Source organism: Pituophis catenifer, unplaced genomic scaffold (assembly GCF_029215685.1).
Source record: "Pituophis catenifer annectens isolate HBS135680 unplaced genomic scaffold, rPitCat1.0.hap2 SCAF_2, whole genome shotgun sequence".
NCBI classification, from domain to species: Eukaryota; Metazoa; Chordata; class Lepidosauria; order Squamata; family Colubridae; genus Pituophis; species Pituophis catenifer.
This window is the reverse complement of record NW_027256882.1, coordinates 3,430,347-3,448,048: the sequence shown is the minus strand read 5'-3', so window position 1 is coordinate 3,448,048 and position 17,702 is coordinate 3,430,347. Positions and strand designations below refer to the sequence as shown.

At 39.7% G+C, this 17,702-nt stretch overlaps 1 protein-coding gene across 1 annotated transcript in view; it reads left to right on the top strand.

Moving 5' to 3' along the window:
* The window catches only part of LOC139309254 (zinc finger protein 91-like), a 105,539-nt gene that overhangs the window by 10,347 nt on the left and 77,490 nt on the right, over nt 1–17,702 (top strand). Inside the window, exon 4 of the mRNA XM_070933312.1 lies at nt 12,015–12,144. Within this exon, the coding sequence (XP_070789413.1) occupies nt 12,015–12,144 (130 nt within the window). The remainder of the gene's footprint in view (nt 1–12,014; nt 12,145–17,702) is intronic.

Sequence of the window (17,702 nt, the reverse complement as noted above, 5' to 3'; positions counted from 1 at the left end):
TCAATAAAAGTCGGCTCATTGGGTCGACATAAATAGCCGCTAACAAGATTTCATTTTCCAGCAAAAGACCAGAGCTGTGGAGTCGGGAGATAAATGTTCCGACTCCGACTCCGACTCCTCAGTTTTTTGTACTTCCGACTCCGACTCCGACTCCCCGACTCCGACTCCTCTGTATTAATATGCGAATGTATTTTATACATTCCTTGAAGGAAAGAAAGGCAACATACATGTCATTACCACAGGACTACTGGCTGGGAAGCCAACAGTCTACTGTATTGAACAGTTTAAGCAAAAGACAAACACAATGAAAACAACAAAGTTTTATTAATTTTTTTTTATTAATTTAATTAATCAAGTTGCTGGATAGTAGCAGCAGGCATAAACATCAGGAACAGGAACTTTACCAGTTCAAAAATACAAACCACATTATTTGGTTGTTTTAGAACAAAAACAAAGCTTATCTATATGAACCAAAAACAAAATCTGTAAAACCTAGAAATGGTTTATATTAATCTTGAAATGTAGTTATAGGCTTAGCAAATGCAAATCAATTCAATGTAGAGTTCTAAGGAAGAGAATTGCCTCTGCCAGATCCTCTTTCATAGAGGCTCTTAAGTCAGACTTTATTATTTTTAGGGCTGAAAATAATCTTTCGACACTGACTTGGGTGGGTGGCATTGCAGTAACTATTCTGGCCACATCACTAACGATCTCTGGATAAACAAGGATGGCTTCTTCAACAGTAAGTTTTGATGAGCGATCATACTTTTCAACTTCTTTTAGTGCTTTATAAAACTCCTGTTGGAATTTTTTTATTTGGACATTTACTGGTTCTGTAACGCTTATGCGACGTCGCTTTCCTTTAGCAACTTCCATTTTGTCTAAGAAGGAATCAAAGTCTAATTCTTCGTTTGAAGAAGATGATTCTGAGTTACCACTATTGCTTAAAAGAACTCCATCCTCCTGTGGAGGTATTTCAGGTCGTAATCCCTTCATGCGAACTGCTACATCATAGAGGGCCTTTTTCCCAGTAGCAATCTGTTTACTGTTCAATAAAAGTCGGCTCATTGGGTCGACATAAATAGCCGCTAACAAGATTTCATTTTCCAGCAAAAGACTCTCTCTTTTCATCATTGAAGATGCAATGCCCTCAGCTATTAACCCTCCATTTTTGTTCAGGCGATATAACAGGCTCTTCCATTCCAAGAGGAATTTACCCGGGGTTAGATCATCACATTGCAACCTCTTGGTGACAGTGAAGGGGTGAGAAAGAAGGTTCTCCAGCTCTTTTGTTTGTGTCCACTGGCTTGCAGTTAATGCAAGATTTTCATTGTCCATTTCTTCTATGAAGTCTTTAAGTTCAAGCAAACGCTTCACCATTAAATAAGTGCTTCCCCAGCGAGTTGTTTGATCCAAAATGGCTCCTTTTCCTGCACGTCTTTTCAAAATTGCATCTGTTTTTGGGGCCCTGGCTGCAACAGTTACTTGCCGTAATTTGCCAATTAATGTAGCTGCATGGCGATCTTTTAATCCATCTCTTATGGCAAGTTGCAGTGTATGAACAGCACATCGCATATGATGAATAGTAGCAAGCTTCAATGCTTCTTCAACAAAGTTGTCTAAAAAAATGTCAGCATTCTCTTCAGTTTCTAAACTTTCTCTAATACTTGCAAAGCTGTCTTCCTCTAAGTCTAATATCTGTTTGATACCTTCTTCATCTGCCTTCATCTTCTCAATTGTGCTCAACATGTTAGAAGCGTTATCTGTCACAACACATAAAATCTGTTCCTTTTTAATTTCAAAATCTTCTAGAACACCCTCCACTAACTTCTGAAGGTAATCACTGGTGTGATGTGCCTGAGTGTCCTTTACTCCGAGGGTCCGTGTTATTGTTTTGTTATTTTCATCCACAAATCTAACATTAATAGCGAAATAATTGACTCTGTGACGTGTGCATGCATCCATTTTAAGGAAGACAAAACGTCCTTTCATAACTTTCTGTAGTTCTTCCTTTTTACATTTGGCCTCCTCAATTATAAGTTTCCTTATACTTTCTCTTTCCAGAGAAACACCAAGTTTTTTTGCCATTTCTCCATTTAGGCCTAAAAAGGCTGTCTGTGAAAAGAAGGATAGTGGTACACTATTCTTTACTACCATTTCAATAATGTGGTGTTTGAATTTTTCTGGTGTCATCCTTATGGTAACTTTGTCAGATATAAAGAATTTTCTTATTTGTGATTGTTCTCCAGTAGATTTCTGAACGTTTTTTGTCACAGAAGTAGATGCAATGTTTTCATTGCTATCTTTCTCATTCACGGCTTCTAACACTTTGGGATGAAAACGCTGTAAGTGTCTTTTCAAATTTGATGCTCTTGTAGGTGCATTTTTATCAGGCCCACTGAAACTGCTAATTTTTGCATCACATTGTTTTTCACCATCATCATCTTTTCTAATACATTGGCACACGTAATGTTTTCCATCACTTGATAATGCAAAGTGCTCATAAACAGTAGACTTTGTTGTGTTTGTTGTTAGCAGTCTTTTTGCCATTGTTTAGGATGCCTCTTTCCCTAAAATATAAAATATGTTATACTAACTGGCATATAATTAGATTTTTAATATCAACATACACAGTCTTGTAAGTTGTACGTACATGGCTTTATACAAACAAATAAGCTATATATCCCAGCACTAAACCTAGACATGATTTGTCCTATACAATATAAACATTACAGTTGAATCCAAGAAGCTGTTCCACCAAGTTCTTCTAAGCCAGTGGTTCTCAACCTTCCTAATGCCGCGACCCTTTAATACAGTTCCTCATGTTGTGGTGACCCCCAACCAGGGGTGGGTTCTAAATTTTTTTACTACCGGTTCTGTGGGCGTGGCTTATTTTGTGGGCATGGCTTGGAGGTTATGTGACTGGGTGGGTGTGGCTAGCTGGTCATGTGACCGGGTGGCCATGGCTATGTGTATAGAGGGCTGAAAAAAGTCATTTCTGACAGGTCCTCGCACTTTTGACTGGTCCTCACACTTATGACCATCCTCACATTTATGCCCGTGCAGCATTTTTAACAACCATGTCACTCATTTCACAACTGCTTCTCTTCACCATGGTGACAAGATAGGGCAAAAACGTAAAATGTGAGGACAGTCGTAAGTTCGAGGACTGGTCAAAAGGGAGAGGACCAGTCAGAAATAACTTTTTCAGCCCTCTGAGTAGTCCATATACATAAAAGGATACAGCAATAGAGAGGGATGAAGGAAGGGAAGGGAAATTAGAGTAGGAGTGAGGGTAAGAGAGGGAGGAAGAGAGGAGGAGAAGGAGAAAGGAAGAGGAAGTAGGGAGGAGAAGAAGAGGGTGAGGAAGAGAAAGTAAGAAGGAAAGAAAAGAGAGAGGTGGTAGGTTTGAGGAGAAAGATTGCTGTACAATAAAAAAGATGAAAGGGAAGAAAGCCAACCCCAAACAAATATAAAGATATTAAGATAAAGAATGAATTGTTAAACTTTAAAGAATAAAAGAGAACAAATATGAATAAATAACAATAATTAGAAACACACATACAAACATACAATGTATTTTCTTTGAACAGAGTATTTGGCCGGTTCATAAATTTAAACAGTGTTTAGTCATTTCAATTAAATTTACAATTTCTATATTTCCTTTTTGCCATATTTATTCCTCATCTATTTTTGTAAAAAACCAATATTACCCTTCATCCTCATCTCTAATCTTAATCAAATTCAATTTTTCCCTTCTATTCTATATTATACCCCTTCCCATTGTCATCTATTTTTATATCCATCCTCACATTGGTTAATTATGTAATATTACAGTTGTTTAATATGAATTCAACATTTTAATATAAATCAATTAGTTATATAACTACCTTTTTTGTATATTAATCAATATGAACATGAATATTCTAATTATTTCCATGCAATCCAATTTCTTACAAATCAATTAATTATATTTACCAATAATAATAAACCAAATAATTTCCCCCATATATTCCTCCAAACCACAACTTAACCATTTCTGCTTTCAACACAATATACAATTAATAGTATCTCAATTATTACAATTCCCTAGTTAAATAGAGCTTTTTTTCTTTTGTGTTTTAAAATCTCCTTTTTTCCCTAAATTTCCCGTTGTTTGCACCTACCTTTTTTGGTGAGGAAAAAGAAAAGAAATCTGCCTGCCTAATTTTCTAACATGCAAAACCAACAGCCTGCTTTACTTTCTCTTTCGTTTTTCAGTATAGCTAGGGGGGGAAAAATCTGCAGTCTTTCCAAGCAAGCAAAAGAGCACTGAGCAAAACAGCTCAGAGCAAATCAGCTGGGGGTCGGGAGCCGATCTAATCAAGGGCTAATTAGCCTATGCTGAAGCTCCGTGGGCCAATAAAATTACAAAAAAACCACCGAACCATTTGTTAAATTGCTGGGTCGCCCGCCCCTCGCCCACCACTATTTATTGGCAATAAATGGTTTACAGCTTCAGTCTTGAACTATTGACCCTCCATTCCCTTCACTTATGCAAGTGTCTCTAGTCCTGCAAAAAACATATTTACTTAATCCCTTATCAGTGAGAGGCTAGGTTACCCATGGGCGCTGCGTTCCCTGTAACAGCAGAACACAACACTATGGAAAGTATAAGTATTGCCACTCCTAATTGTGCGTTGCGTGCCTTATAGTGAAGCACATGAAAAGCATGCTTCTTCACGGTCACTTAACGTGTTCATTTTGCGGTTACGTGAGGCACTGCATGCATTGGTCTTTATTCTTACAGTAGAGAAGTCATTAATTATAACTTTTTGTGAATTGGGACATTTAAACTTGCTTTTTTTAAAATTCCAATCTAAATTTAGTAGGAGTCGGAGTCGGTGCATTGTTTGCCGACTCCGACTCCGACTCCAGGTACCCAAAATTTCCTCCGACTCCTCGACTCCGACTCCGACTCCGACTCCACAGCACTGGTCACTGGGGAGGCCCCTGTTCCTGTTAAAAATGGTGTTGGCTTCTTAGCTGTTTTCAACGTGGTTGTGGTGGTGCTAGTCATTTCTTTCAAAATCTTGTATTGTTCTCCCAGTATTTTATCAACTTTCTCCCAAATCACCATCCAAATTCTATAATTTCTATAATTCCTTTCTTTTCTTTTCTCTTTTTCCCCCCTCCTTATAAAAGATCAATCCAATAACCCTTCTTTAAATGAATAAATTCTTTTAAATAATTAATTCTCTCTATATGAAATTATATATAATTCAATTAAGAATGTGATGAGAATATAAATATAAATATAAATATAAATATGAATATAAATATAGCTACAAGTATAAATATATATATAAATATCTTATCTAGTTAAAAACTATACAATTGATCAATTCTTAGTATCTTAATATCTAATAATTAATTATTCAATAAAATCCACAAACAGAAAATATTCTAATAATATATACTGGTTAATATATAATAATTAATTAATTAATAGTAATATGATATTCTAATAATAGTACTTCTAAATCTCTATGTATTATAAATATTTTCTAAATTGATTAAATACACTCTATATTTCTTAATTAATTAATTCCAATAAATAGCATTAATATTAATTCATCTATACTTAAGTAAAGAAAATAATGATAAGCTAGAGCAGTGCTTTTCAATGTTTTTGTTGGCCTCGATATGTTTTCAATATAGAAAAAGGAAAAAAACCAGTTCTTTTACAACTCTTGAAGTCTTTTCCAGTTACAGTATGGCGGCCTCTATTCTGCACAGTCACTGTATGTAATCCTTACTTTGCCAAGACTTTCTCACTCCTTCCGCTCAGGCAGCTAAAAACGGGGGTAAAAGAGAGTCCATTCTTCTTTTAATCTCCTCTATTTAAGTTATTTCTCCTCACCTTCGTTTTGTCTGTTGTAAAGTTTTTTAGATTTTCTTCACTGCTCCGTATTTTGCCCCTTCCTTTTTGCTCGCCTTTTCAGTTGCCGCCCGGTTACACTTTGAGATCTTCCTTCTTCACGCTGTCCCTCCGGAAAGAAAAGAAACTTTCTCCTCAGTTTTGCGCTGAAATTAGTAATCCAAATTAGTTCCGTTTCTGTTCAACCTCAGCAGTTTTGCACTGTGCTCCCTCCTTTGCTCCCGATGGTCTCAATCGGCTCGTTCGGGTCTCTGGGCCGACTGTGCTCACCGCGCCAGCCGACTTCTTCCCGAGCCTGGATTGAGGGCTCTTTACGGTACGGCGGGAGATCGCACCTCTCCTCGCCTCCCCCAAAGCTTCCCCTCTTTATTCCCGGTCTCTTCGGGACCGGTCTCCGCCAAAAGCAGGCGCCAAAGCTCGGAAAATCGGCAACAGAGAGAGAGCTCTTCTCTTCTGTGCCGCCACGACTCTACGTCACCGCCGGAAGTCTCGCCATGGAGCGCTTTAAAGGTGATAACCAACACTCTTCTTTTATGTCCCCTCCAACTGATTTTTATTGGATTATGTTCAGCCCATAGATTTGTTTCTATTTCTATCTCTTGGACACTTGTGCTTAATTTCATGAACATCCAGATCATATCTAATCTAGACCAGGATTCGTGTCTGTAAGAGTAAAATGTGTATTGATTTTTCCCTGGGTTCATTTCTCTCCATGTACCCTGGAGACTTAGTTCTTCTGTCATTTTAGAAAAAGTTCTAGGTAATGTCTTTCTTATTTTTTTGTTTATTTTATACTACTTTTATAGTCCAATTTTTTATCAACTATTGCATTAAAGTCTAAGAGACAAATATTTTCATATTCTGTTTCAAGTAGCCTCTTATGTAGTTTCTTGTAAAATTCTTCTTGATCGTGATTAGGTGCGTAGATAGCAACTAAAATTATCTGCTTTTGGTTTTGTGTCACTTCCACCATCAAAATTCTCCCCTCTTCATCTTTGAAAAGTTGTTTAGTGTATATTGTTTCTTTAAGATATAGGGGTACCCCTCTTCTCTCTTGGTGCGATAGCAAAAAGACTAACTTCCCCAATTTAGGAGATTCCAATAGTTTATTGTGGTGTTTTTTAATATGTACTTCTAATGATATTATATCTAATCTTAATCTTTGTAATTTCATAAATATTTTTTTTCTTTTTATAGGGGAATTCAGTCCATTTATGTTGATTGAGAGCATCTTTGTTTCTTCTTGCATTGTTTCACTTATATTTAGGTTTTATGCTCCTAGTTGTTCTCATTTCTCTCTGATCTTTCACTCTCATTCCTTCTTGCTCTGCTCGCTCTTTTTTCTCGGCTTTGCTTTCATCTTGTGTACCCTTTTCTTCTACAGTTGAGACTTCTTGACCTTTATATACTATTTCTCCCTGCCCCTCTTCCACCTTTAGATACTGATCATAGAATTCCATTGTCTTGTCCAATATGTCATGTCTGTGTCTTTTTTCCTGCTAAGTAACTAGGATTTCCTTGGGTATCAGCCATCTGAATTTATGTTATATTTAATCAGTACTGTAGACAAGAATTGATATTGCTTCTGTAAGTCCCTTACTCTCCTAGGTATCTGTTTCAAAACTACCAATTGTTTCCCCTCGTATTGTAATGGAGAATAAAGAAAGAGATTTTTTTCCCCTAAAAATTTCCTGTATTTCCTTGTATTCTAAAAGTTTCATCTATCTCTGCCTCCATTTCCTTCTCGTCAATCTCTTAACGCCTTTGCCAACAGCTCTTCCATTATGTCATATAAATCTTCCCCTTTCTCCTCTTAGTCTTATATAGTGACCATTTTTTTTCTGTTTCCAACATTATCACAGTGTATTCTAGTTTTTTGTTTGCTTGTGTCAATCTAAGATTTATTTCATCAACTTTTCCCTCTACCTGTTCTGATTTCTCTTCCATTTTCCGAATTCTTTGATCATTTTTTTGTTATCACTTGCTGAAAATTCTCAAATTTCTCGTTCATATTATGTCTTTTTTCTTTCATCTCTCCCATTTCATTTCTTACTTCTCCTATATCTTTCTTTATCTCGTTAGGGTTTTTTGCCATAGCTTCCTGCATTGATTGAAATATTGCCTGAATTTCCTTTTGGAGTGTATTTGATTTCTCCAGCTGTATCATGCTCTCTATAGATCTCTGATTATATCAACTTGATGCAGCCAATGATGGTGTAAAAGATCCTTTCTTCCCTATTTTAGTTAAATTCAAAGTACTTGCCATCTCTGCAGCTAATATTACTCCCTCTTACTCTTCCTTCCGCTTTTTATAAGCTAGCAGCAGGTACACCCACCAGCCCTACTGACAGCCAGAGATTGACTTACCAAACCATGATCACTAACAGCACCCCAGTACTTCAATATTCCACAGACATAGGAGAAGCAAACAGATCACAGATCAGTTCCTTCAGGTTCAATCAGTCTTCAGTATCTCAATACCTCGATGTTGTAATCAGTTAAGTTTATAATCCACAAGACCTGCTATGTCTGTAATTTTTGCTATTTAAATGTTCCAATGTTCCACGATATCAAGTTAGTCCAAAATCAATCCACACAGGCCTTCTTAGAAAAAAGAGAAAAACTTAAAGAATAAAAAAACAGGAGAAAATGGAAAAATATTTATCTTCAGTCAAAGAGCCTTGGTAGTACAGTGGTCTAAGGCACCCTGTTATTAAGACCAGCTGCCTGCAATTACTGCAGGTTCGAATCTCGCCAAGGCTCAAGGTTGACTCAGCCTTCCATCCTTTCTAAGGTAGGTAAATTGAGGACCCAGTTATGAGGGCAATAAGCTGACTTTGTATAAATATACAAAAGGATGAAGGCTATTGCTTAGCGCATTGTAAACCGCCCTGAGTCTCCGGAGAAGGGCGGCATATAAATCAAATAAAAAAAAAAAATAAAAAAAAATAGTATTTGTTATCAATTAAGCCTGCTGAGTCCCCAATCTTTACTACTCCAATGTTTCATATTATTGAAGCTAATCCCAATAATCCACAAGGTCAATCCACACAGGCCTTCCTTTATATAAAAGTTCAAAGAGTGAAGGAAAGTATTTATAATCCACAAGGCCCTCTGAGTCCCCTGTCTAATTCTCTGGTGTTCCAAGATATCAAGCTATACTCAAAGTCGTCTTCCTCCCACGTTCTCAAAACAAATTTTTATCTTCCATTTTTCCCTTGGAGCATTCAAATGTATTTATAATCCACAAAAATTTCAGGGGGATAGCTATCACCTATCTCGCTTTTCCCACGATATTTAAATACAAAAACAACTCTATTTTCAATCTGTCTCTAAACACCAGGTGCAACAGTTCTGAAAACAAAGTCTATACATTCAGTCTGGTCACTTCCAAAATGTTCCTTGTTGATAGGATAGGATAGGATGGGATCTTGGAGGTCTTCTAGTCCAGCGGTTCTTAACCTATGGATCACGACCCCTTTGGGTGTCGAACGACCCTTTCACAGGGGTCGCCTAAGACCATCGGAAAATACATATTTTCGATGGTTTTAGAAAACTGAGACACCGCTTCTCTATCCGTCTCCAGGCGGATGTGCCCACATGCAGATATGCCCTAAGCCTAAGGCTTTAGAGCAGTGGGTCTCAACCTTCCTAATGCCGCGACCCTTTAATACAGTTCCTCCTGTTGTGGTGACCCCCCAACCATAAAATTATTCCTAAAACCATTGAAAATATGTGTTTTCCGATGGTCTTAGGCGACCCCTGTGAAAGGGTCATTCGACCCCCAAAGGGCTCCCGACCCACAGGTTGAGAACCACTGCTTTAGAGGCTATGGCGCCCCCTGCTGGGCAGCTCTAAACCCACGCCTTCGCGGTAGGTGGACTGGATCTGTCAGCTCATTTCTTCCCAGCTTCATTTGCATCATGGCAGCTCGGGGCCTGGGCGGCTCAGGCCTGCTTGCGTGGAATCTGTCGTGCCTTCTTCTTCTTTCGACTGACCTGCGGGCCCAGCAGGCCTGTTAGTGCCGGGTGGGGGAAACCAGTGCGGGGCTGCAGGCAGCCCAAGGGCAGGTACATCCTTAAAAGGCGGAGGTGAGCAAGGGTGGCTGAGCCTGGCGGCCAGCGAAAAGCGAAATTTGTCGGGGGGGGGGTTGGTGGCCCGCAGCTTGGGGACTAACTTAGCCATGGAAAGCAGGTTGGGGTGGGATGGACCCGAGGTTTTGCGTGGCCCCGAAAACTCCCTGCTGGGAAACGAAGCGTGGAAGAGAGGCAGAAGATAACTGTCTGCAGGATGAAACCAGAATCAGTCAATTTAGCCGACTCCTCCTTCAAGGCATCGTGGCTGCTGTGCAAACACGCCTCTCTCGTGGCGCCCTTTGGCTCAGTGCTTGTTTTCTCGCTGCTGAACATTTTAAGGGCTGGAGCCTCGTGGCTCCTGTCTCGCAGCCTTGTATGCGTGTTTTCCTTCCTCTTCGGAAAAATGTTACCCCCCTTTCCTAGCAGCTGCTAAGTCATATCCCAAAGTTGCTTTTTTTCCCCACTGGAGTTTCTTGTTTTTTCTTTGAAGACGTTTTGGCTTCTCATCCACCAAGAGGCTTCTTCAGCTCCGACTAGAGATGTTGGGGAATGGAAGGATTTATATTCCTTGCAAGGCCTCAAAACCAGAGCTGTGTCCTTAGATGACACAAGGAGGATGGGTTGTTATACAAACTGTCCCATATTATCCCCTGCAAAAATTTCTATTGACTAATTAATAAAATGCTGAGTAACAAGTTCTTTCAGATAATAATGGGGGACAATATAAATAAGGTAAGAAGAAAAATTATGAGCCACTCACTCCTACCAATGCATGCTGACCTTCCTCATTTATTACATATTGTTTTTGTGATTAATCACTATGCTTTAATTATGTTCAATTTGTAACAATGAAAATACATTCTGCATATTAGATATTTACATTACGATTCATAACAGTAGCAAAATTACAGTTATGAAGTAGCAACAAAAATAATTTTATGGTTGGGGGTCACCACAACATGAGGAACTGTATTAAAGGATCGCGGCATTAGGAAGGTTGAGAACCACTGTTCTAGTCCAACTCCCTGTTTAGGCAGGAAACCTTACACCACTTCAAGCAAATCGTTATCCAATCTGTTCTATATTGTCTTTGGCCAGTAGATGTCACCCTTACTCTTTTTTACTTTTCTACAATGAGTTGGTAAATCAATGAAAAAAAAAGGAAAACTTTCACTTGTAGCCACTACTAAGGCGAAATAACTCATTAAAAATACTTTTATCCATATGCATGCTTTGAGTTATATTTATCTTTTTAAAATACCCAGTCCAGGCTTTCTCTTCTGTTTTAAAATTAATTTTCCAGTCGCTTCTCTCTCTACTTCAATGGATTTGTAATCAGCTGTAAACTTCCACTCGCCACTTTTCTTTGGAGGGAGGAAACCTGGGCCCTCCCTCTTTCTCTCTGGAGTCCCTCTTTTCTTAAACATATTTGGGGAATTAAACTTACTAGGTAGAAATTAGACAATCCTTACCCAGAACCAGCACATGCTTCACTTTACGCTTCTTTCTTTGCTTTCTTCATACCGGCTGTCACAGCTCCGGTCAGCCATTGATGGCTGGCTTCTTCTCCGCCTGTCAGGAAGATTTTCCAGTTCCAACAAAGTGGACTGCCAAAGTGGGGTAACTTTGGCTCCGAAGATCCTCCAGGCAGGCAGAAAGCAGTTGACCTCAATGGACCTCCACTTGCCACAACCATCTTGCTCCGATGTCAGCACGGTCTCCCCTGTTACACTTACTATTGTAGAGCCAGATATCACCAATTCTATGCCTGTGCATTTGGTTTTTCGTTCCTAAATGTAGAACCTTACATTTCTCAATGTTGTTTTTCATTTTGTTAATGGGGTCCAATCTGTTGATCCTTCTATATCCTGAGCCTATCTTCTGGAGTGTTGGTATTCCTGTCAATTTGGTCTTGTCTGCAAATTTGATGAGTTCCCCTTCTATCGCTTGTCTAAATCATTGATGAAGATGAACAGATCTTGCGAATTCTCCTGTTCTGTTCTTTCTTCTGTGTTCAGGAGAGTCTTGTGTCCTTCGAGGAGGTGGCTGTGTATTTCTCTGAGGAGGAATGGTCTCAGCTGGATCCTGACCAAAAAGCGCTGCATTCGGAAGTCATGCTTGAAAACCATAGGAATGTAGTCTCTCTGGGTAAGAGTTTTCTTGTCCCAAATCAGAGAGTTCAAGAAGACAGATTATAGTTATTTTTTATTTTAAAAATCACTAATCAGATATCGTCTCCTGGGAGGGAGAAGGGAAGGATCTGGCCTTCTAGTACCCTAAGGAAGGAAAGAGTCAGTGTCTCTTTGCTGAGATGCTTTTGGGGCATTCCTTATCTGTATTTTTCCATTTCTATTTGAACTTCTCTGTGGAGGCTGAGAAGAATGGGGTGTGCTTTTATGTGTTCTCTGGAGATAATGTGACAAGAATATGTTGTCATTGGTCTTCTGAAACCTTCCCAAATTTGGTGGGAACAGAACTTTCACACTTAGACTGTGGAAGAGGATTCTCCCAATCCAATCTAAGAGCAAAGGCCTCATGCAGTGTGACTCAGAGCATCCTAGGGTACAGAAGGAAGGCCCCTTTTTTCAAAGACTTTTGTCCTGGATCTCATGCAGTCCTCGGTTCTTAAAAGAACACAGGCCTAAAGTACTGCAGTGCGGGTTCATGCGAGATTACTAGCCTGAGATCTTGCACTACTGGTGTCATGTGATCTCGCACTAAAGTAGTTTAGGCCTCTATTCTCTGCAAACTGAAGCCTGAAGCCTGTACCAGATCCAGCTGATAAGACATTGGAGCAGCGAAATCCTGAAGCCTCCCAACCTTTCCAGTCTCAGTGCAAAGAGCATTTACAAGCCAATGGGAGGCTTTAAGCAAGGGATTTCATTCCAAAATCTCATCGCTGGGATCAAGGAACAGGTCGAGTGGGGGTCCTGCCAGACAGACACCATGGAGCAGCTGCTCCAAGGTACACTGGGGATGAAGGAGTTTGTTTCAAAATTGTTTCAGTTCTCACAGGTCTCTGCTGAAATTAACCCAACCCAAATAATTCTTATGTTTTCTCCTTATTCCTGCTTGGATGTTTCCCCTCATTATTCCTTATCTCAAAACTGACTTTGAGTGAGATGTGCATATATATAGATAATTGTAAAGAAAGAGATGTTTTTTAGATGTTTTCAAAGCTTTCATGACTCATGAACATAGAAATCATCATGTCTATATCACACCCCTTTTAGCATGCAAACAACCTAATGGAATTTCGGAAAAATTTAGAAGGAAATTTGTTTTATTTTCTACATTTTGATCTTTTTCTCTAACCTTGTTACCATTTTCATTTCTCTTTCTCTTTGAAGGTAATAATGAGCAGGAGAATCAAGATTCCTGTGAACTGTTCCAAGTGATCAATGCTAAAGATGGAACAGAGAAGTTTGGAATTCAAATGGAATTCGAAAGCCATGAGAAAAACCAGTCAAATAATTGGGATGAGGAAAGCTCATCTTTCATTGATGCTCCGATGCAAGACTTTCTTGCCCAACAAGAAAAAATAAGGGAAAAATATACTGGAAAAAGAGTGAAGCTAATCAACGCTAAATTACAAGTAAAAGAACACATTTTAACCCAAAACAAAGAAGAAGATGCTATAAAAAGACAAAGTTACAATGGGACGTTCATTCCTTCTCTTGGAAATAAGTCCCTTACATCTCAAAAAGTGATTGACACAAGAGAGAAGCCTTATAAATGTTTGGAATGTGGAACATGTTTCAGAACAAGTAGGCAACTTACCTCCCACGAAAGGATCCACACTGGGGTGAAGCTATACAAATGCAGAGAATGTGGTAACAGGTTCACAAGATGTAGTAGTCTTATTTCCCATAAAAGGATCCATTCAGGAGAGAAACCATATAAATGCATGGAGTGCGGAAAGACCTTTACTGAAAGAGGTAATCTTATTTCTCATAAAAGGATCCATTCAGGAGAGAAACCATATAAATGTCTGGAGTGTGGAAAGACTTTTGCTCAAAAAAGTAACCTTACTTCCCATAAAAGGATCCACTCAGGAGAGAAACCATATAAATGCATGGAGTGCGGAAAGACCTTTGCTCAAAGAAGTAATCTTACTTCCCATAAAAATGTCCACTCAGGAGAGAAACCATATAAATGCATGGAGTGTGGGAAAACTTTTGCTTATAGTAGTGGACTTACTATCCACAAAAAGCTCCATACAGGAAAAAAGCCATTTAAATGCATGGAGTGTGGAAAGACCTTTACTCAGATCAGTAATCTCAGAATACACAAAAAGATCCACACAGGGGAGAAGCCATTTAAATGCATGGAATGTGGAAAGACCTTCACTCGAAGAGGTCCACTTATTTCCCATAATATGATCCACACAGGGAAGAAGCCGTATAAATGCACACAGTGTGGGAAAACCTTTACTCATAACAGTCGACTTACTAACCACAAAAAGATCCACACAGGAGAGAAACCATATAAATGCATGGTGTGTGAGAAAACCTTTACTCATAGCAGTGTACTCAGTAACCACAAAAAGATCCACACAGGAGAAAAGCAGTATAAATGCACGCAGTGTGGGAAAACCTTTTCTTGTAGCAGTGGACTTACTATACACAAAAAGCTCCACACAGGGGAAAAGCCTTTTAAATGCATGGAGTGTGGAAAGACCTTTGCTCAAAGAGGTCAGCTTATTTCCCATAAGATGATCCACACAGGGGAGAAACCATATAAATGCATGCAGTGTGGGAAAACCTTTACTCGTAGCAGTGGACTTACTATGCACAAAAAGATCCATACAGGAGAAAAGCCATTTAAATGCATGGAGTGTGGAAAGACCTTTGCTCAAAGAGGTCATCTTATTTCTCATAAGATGATCCACACAGGGGAGAAACCATATAAATGCATGAATTGTGGAAAGACATTTGCTCGAAAGTATGGTCTTACTTGCCATAACAAAATCCACACAGGAGAGAAACCATATAAATGCATGGAATGTGGAAATACTTTTGCTCACAGTGGTCATCTTATTTCCCATAAGATGATCCATACAGGGGAGAAGCCATATAAATGTATGCAGTGTGGGAAAGCGTTTACACATAGCAGTGGACTTGGTAACCATAAAAAGAGCCACACAGGAGAAAAGCCATATAAATGCATGGAATGTGGAAAGAGCTTTGCTCAGAAAGGTAGTCTTTCTTCTCATAAATGGATCCACGCTTGTGAGAAACTATATAGCAATAGTAATTCCACTTAGACTTATATAACACTGCACAATGCTTTACAGCACTCTCTGAGCAGTTTACAAAGTCAGCATATGGTCTCCAGCAATCTGGCTCCTCATTTTACCCACCTCAGAAGGATGAAAGGCTGAATCAACCATGAGCCTTTCAGGATCGAATTCTTGGCTGTGGGCAATAATAAGCTTGAGTGTTGTGGTTCCGTTGCCTGAGCCTGGGCTATCGACAGATGCAGACTTTGAGAGTGAGGGAGAGGAGTTGGCAAGGCCTCCCTCTCCAGGATCCTCCTCTCTGGCAATGCCTCCAGAGGACACCGAAGGCCAAAAGATAGGCTCAGAGCCAAGCACATCCCCGCAGCCACAGGTGGACAGCGACGAAGAAGATAAGTGCTGGCTGGACCCTCGGCAGAGTCGCAGGGAGAAACGTGCACAGCAGAGGGGAAGGCATGCCAGAGATTAGCTGAGTCACTGGACCACACCCCACAGGGTATAAATGTGGGTGTGGTGGCCAGTTCAGTTTGTGATGAGCAAAAACTGGAAATAATCCATGATCTCTGCGTTACTGGACTTTGCCTGCTTTATCGGACTGCATTTGGATTAATCCTTGTATTGTTGAAACTCTGCCTGTTTTATCGGAATGCTTGCAGTTTAATCTTTGTTTTGTGTGAGTAAAGTCTGAATTGGCAGCTAGCCACTGGGTTGCTGCCAGCTTTAACTTCAAAGAGTTTTGTCGTGTGGCTTATTAACTCCGGGCCGTCTGGGGTGCATGTGTGGTACGGGGACAGAACAGTGGGCAGGACAAGAAACAATGCATTCAAAATAATCAAGGAGAGAAGCCATCTCAAATTAACAAGGATCTTCCTTACAGTAAAAGACATTTAACCAGTGGAACAGCTTTCCTTCAGACATTGTGGTTCCTTCATCCTGGACGTTTTTAAGAAGAGACGGGATAGTCACTTGTCTGAAATAGATCCTATAGGACTATCAATAGATCCTGAAATGGTCTAGACTGTATAGAGGTAGATTGCAATACTTAGTACATTGGAAAGGGTACCCTTTGTCCGAAGCGACTTGGGTTAAAAGTTGGAATGTTAAGGCAGATAGACTGATAAAGCAGTTCCATGATAAATTTCCTGATAAGGCAAAGGGCCCCCTGGAGGAGGGAGAGGTGGTTAGTATGTTGAATTTTAACCACTATGTTACTCTCTTTCCAGGATACGTTTTTCTGTCCGGGGGAGTGGGGAGGGCCGCCTGTCATACCTGGAATCCATTTCTGTTGTGCCTTCAGGCCTGCGGAGTTTCCTAGTGTGGGAAACTGGGAGGGGAGGATTGTATGGAGCATTGGTGATACATAGTCATAACAATATTCCTTTCACAGAAAGTCAAGGCCATCTTGCCCTGCACCTGGGAGGCTGGAACTGGGAGGCCTGTCCAGTTGGGACCGTGCTGTAATTGGACCATGTAATGGACTTGGGGGTGTTGGGCAGGGACTTGAACTTCCTTTGGGCGGGGAAACCCTGGAAGCTCTCAGATTTGGGCTTCCCCAGATGTGTCAATACGACATCACTAATAAAATGTGACTTTGTGGAAATCCAAGCCTTGGAGTTTTCTTTCGTTGGGGGTGTTACTTGGAACCCTGACATCCTGTTCTGTTCTATTCTACGCAGTAAAGAGAAAAAGAATTGAAAGAAATATAAAACCCCCATGAACAAGAAATTGCTACACGCCCTACTACATACATGTAGTCCTGGACTTGCAACCGCAATTGAGCTCAACATTTCTGTTGTTGAGTTTTGCCCCATTTTACGACTTTTCTTCCCACGGTTGTTAAGTGAATCACTGAGGTTGTTAAATTGGTAACACGGTTGTTAAGTGAATCTGGTTCCCCCATTGATTTTGCTTGTCAGAAGGTTGCAAAAGGGGATCACATGACGAGTGACACTGCGACCGTCATTAAATACGAGTCAGTTGCCAAGCGATTCAGTTGTCTGAATTTTGATCACGTGACTATGAGGATACTGCAATGGTTGCAAGTGTGAAAAACAGTCATAAGTCACTATTTTCAATTCTGTTGTAACTTCGAACATCACTGAATGAACTGTTGTAAATCTAGGATTATCTGAATATCCTTTTTTTTTTTTAAGGAACACTGTAGCTTCTCTGCTCAATTTTCATTTTTGATGCCTCCTGAAAGCTTCAAACAAATAAACAGAAAAAGCACATAAAAAGCAACTCCAGAATTATTCCTAACATCTGGAAAAAAAAGACACCAAGAGAATTTTATTCCTCTGTTCTTTCAGTATAAATTTAATATTTTGGACACAAACTCATGGAATTCTTTGAGGCTGGGGGAAAAAAAATCTGAATCTCCTTTGTCTTTATTCTTGCCTTGTGATGGGGTACGTCTTTCTTCAGAAATGGGTTAGAATAAGTTCAAATTAAAAAGAAACTACTGGGG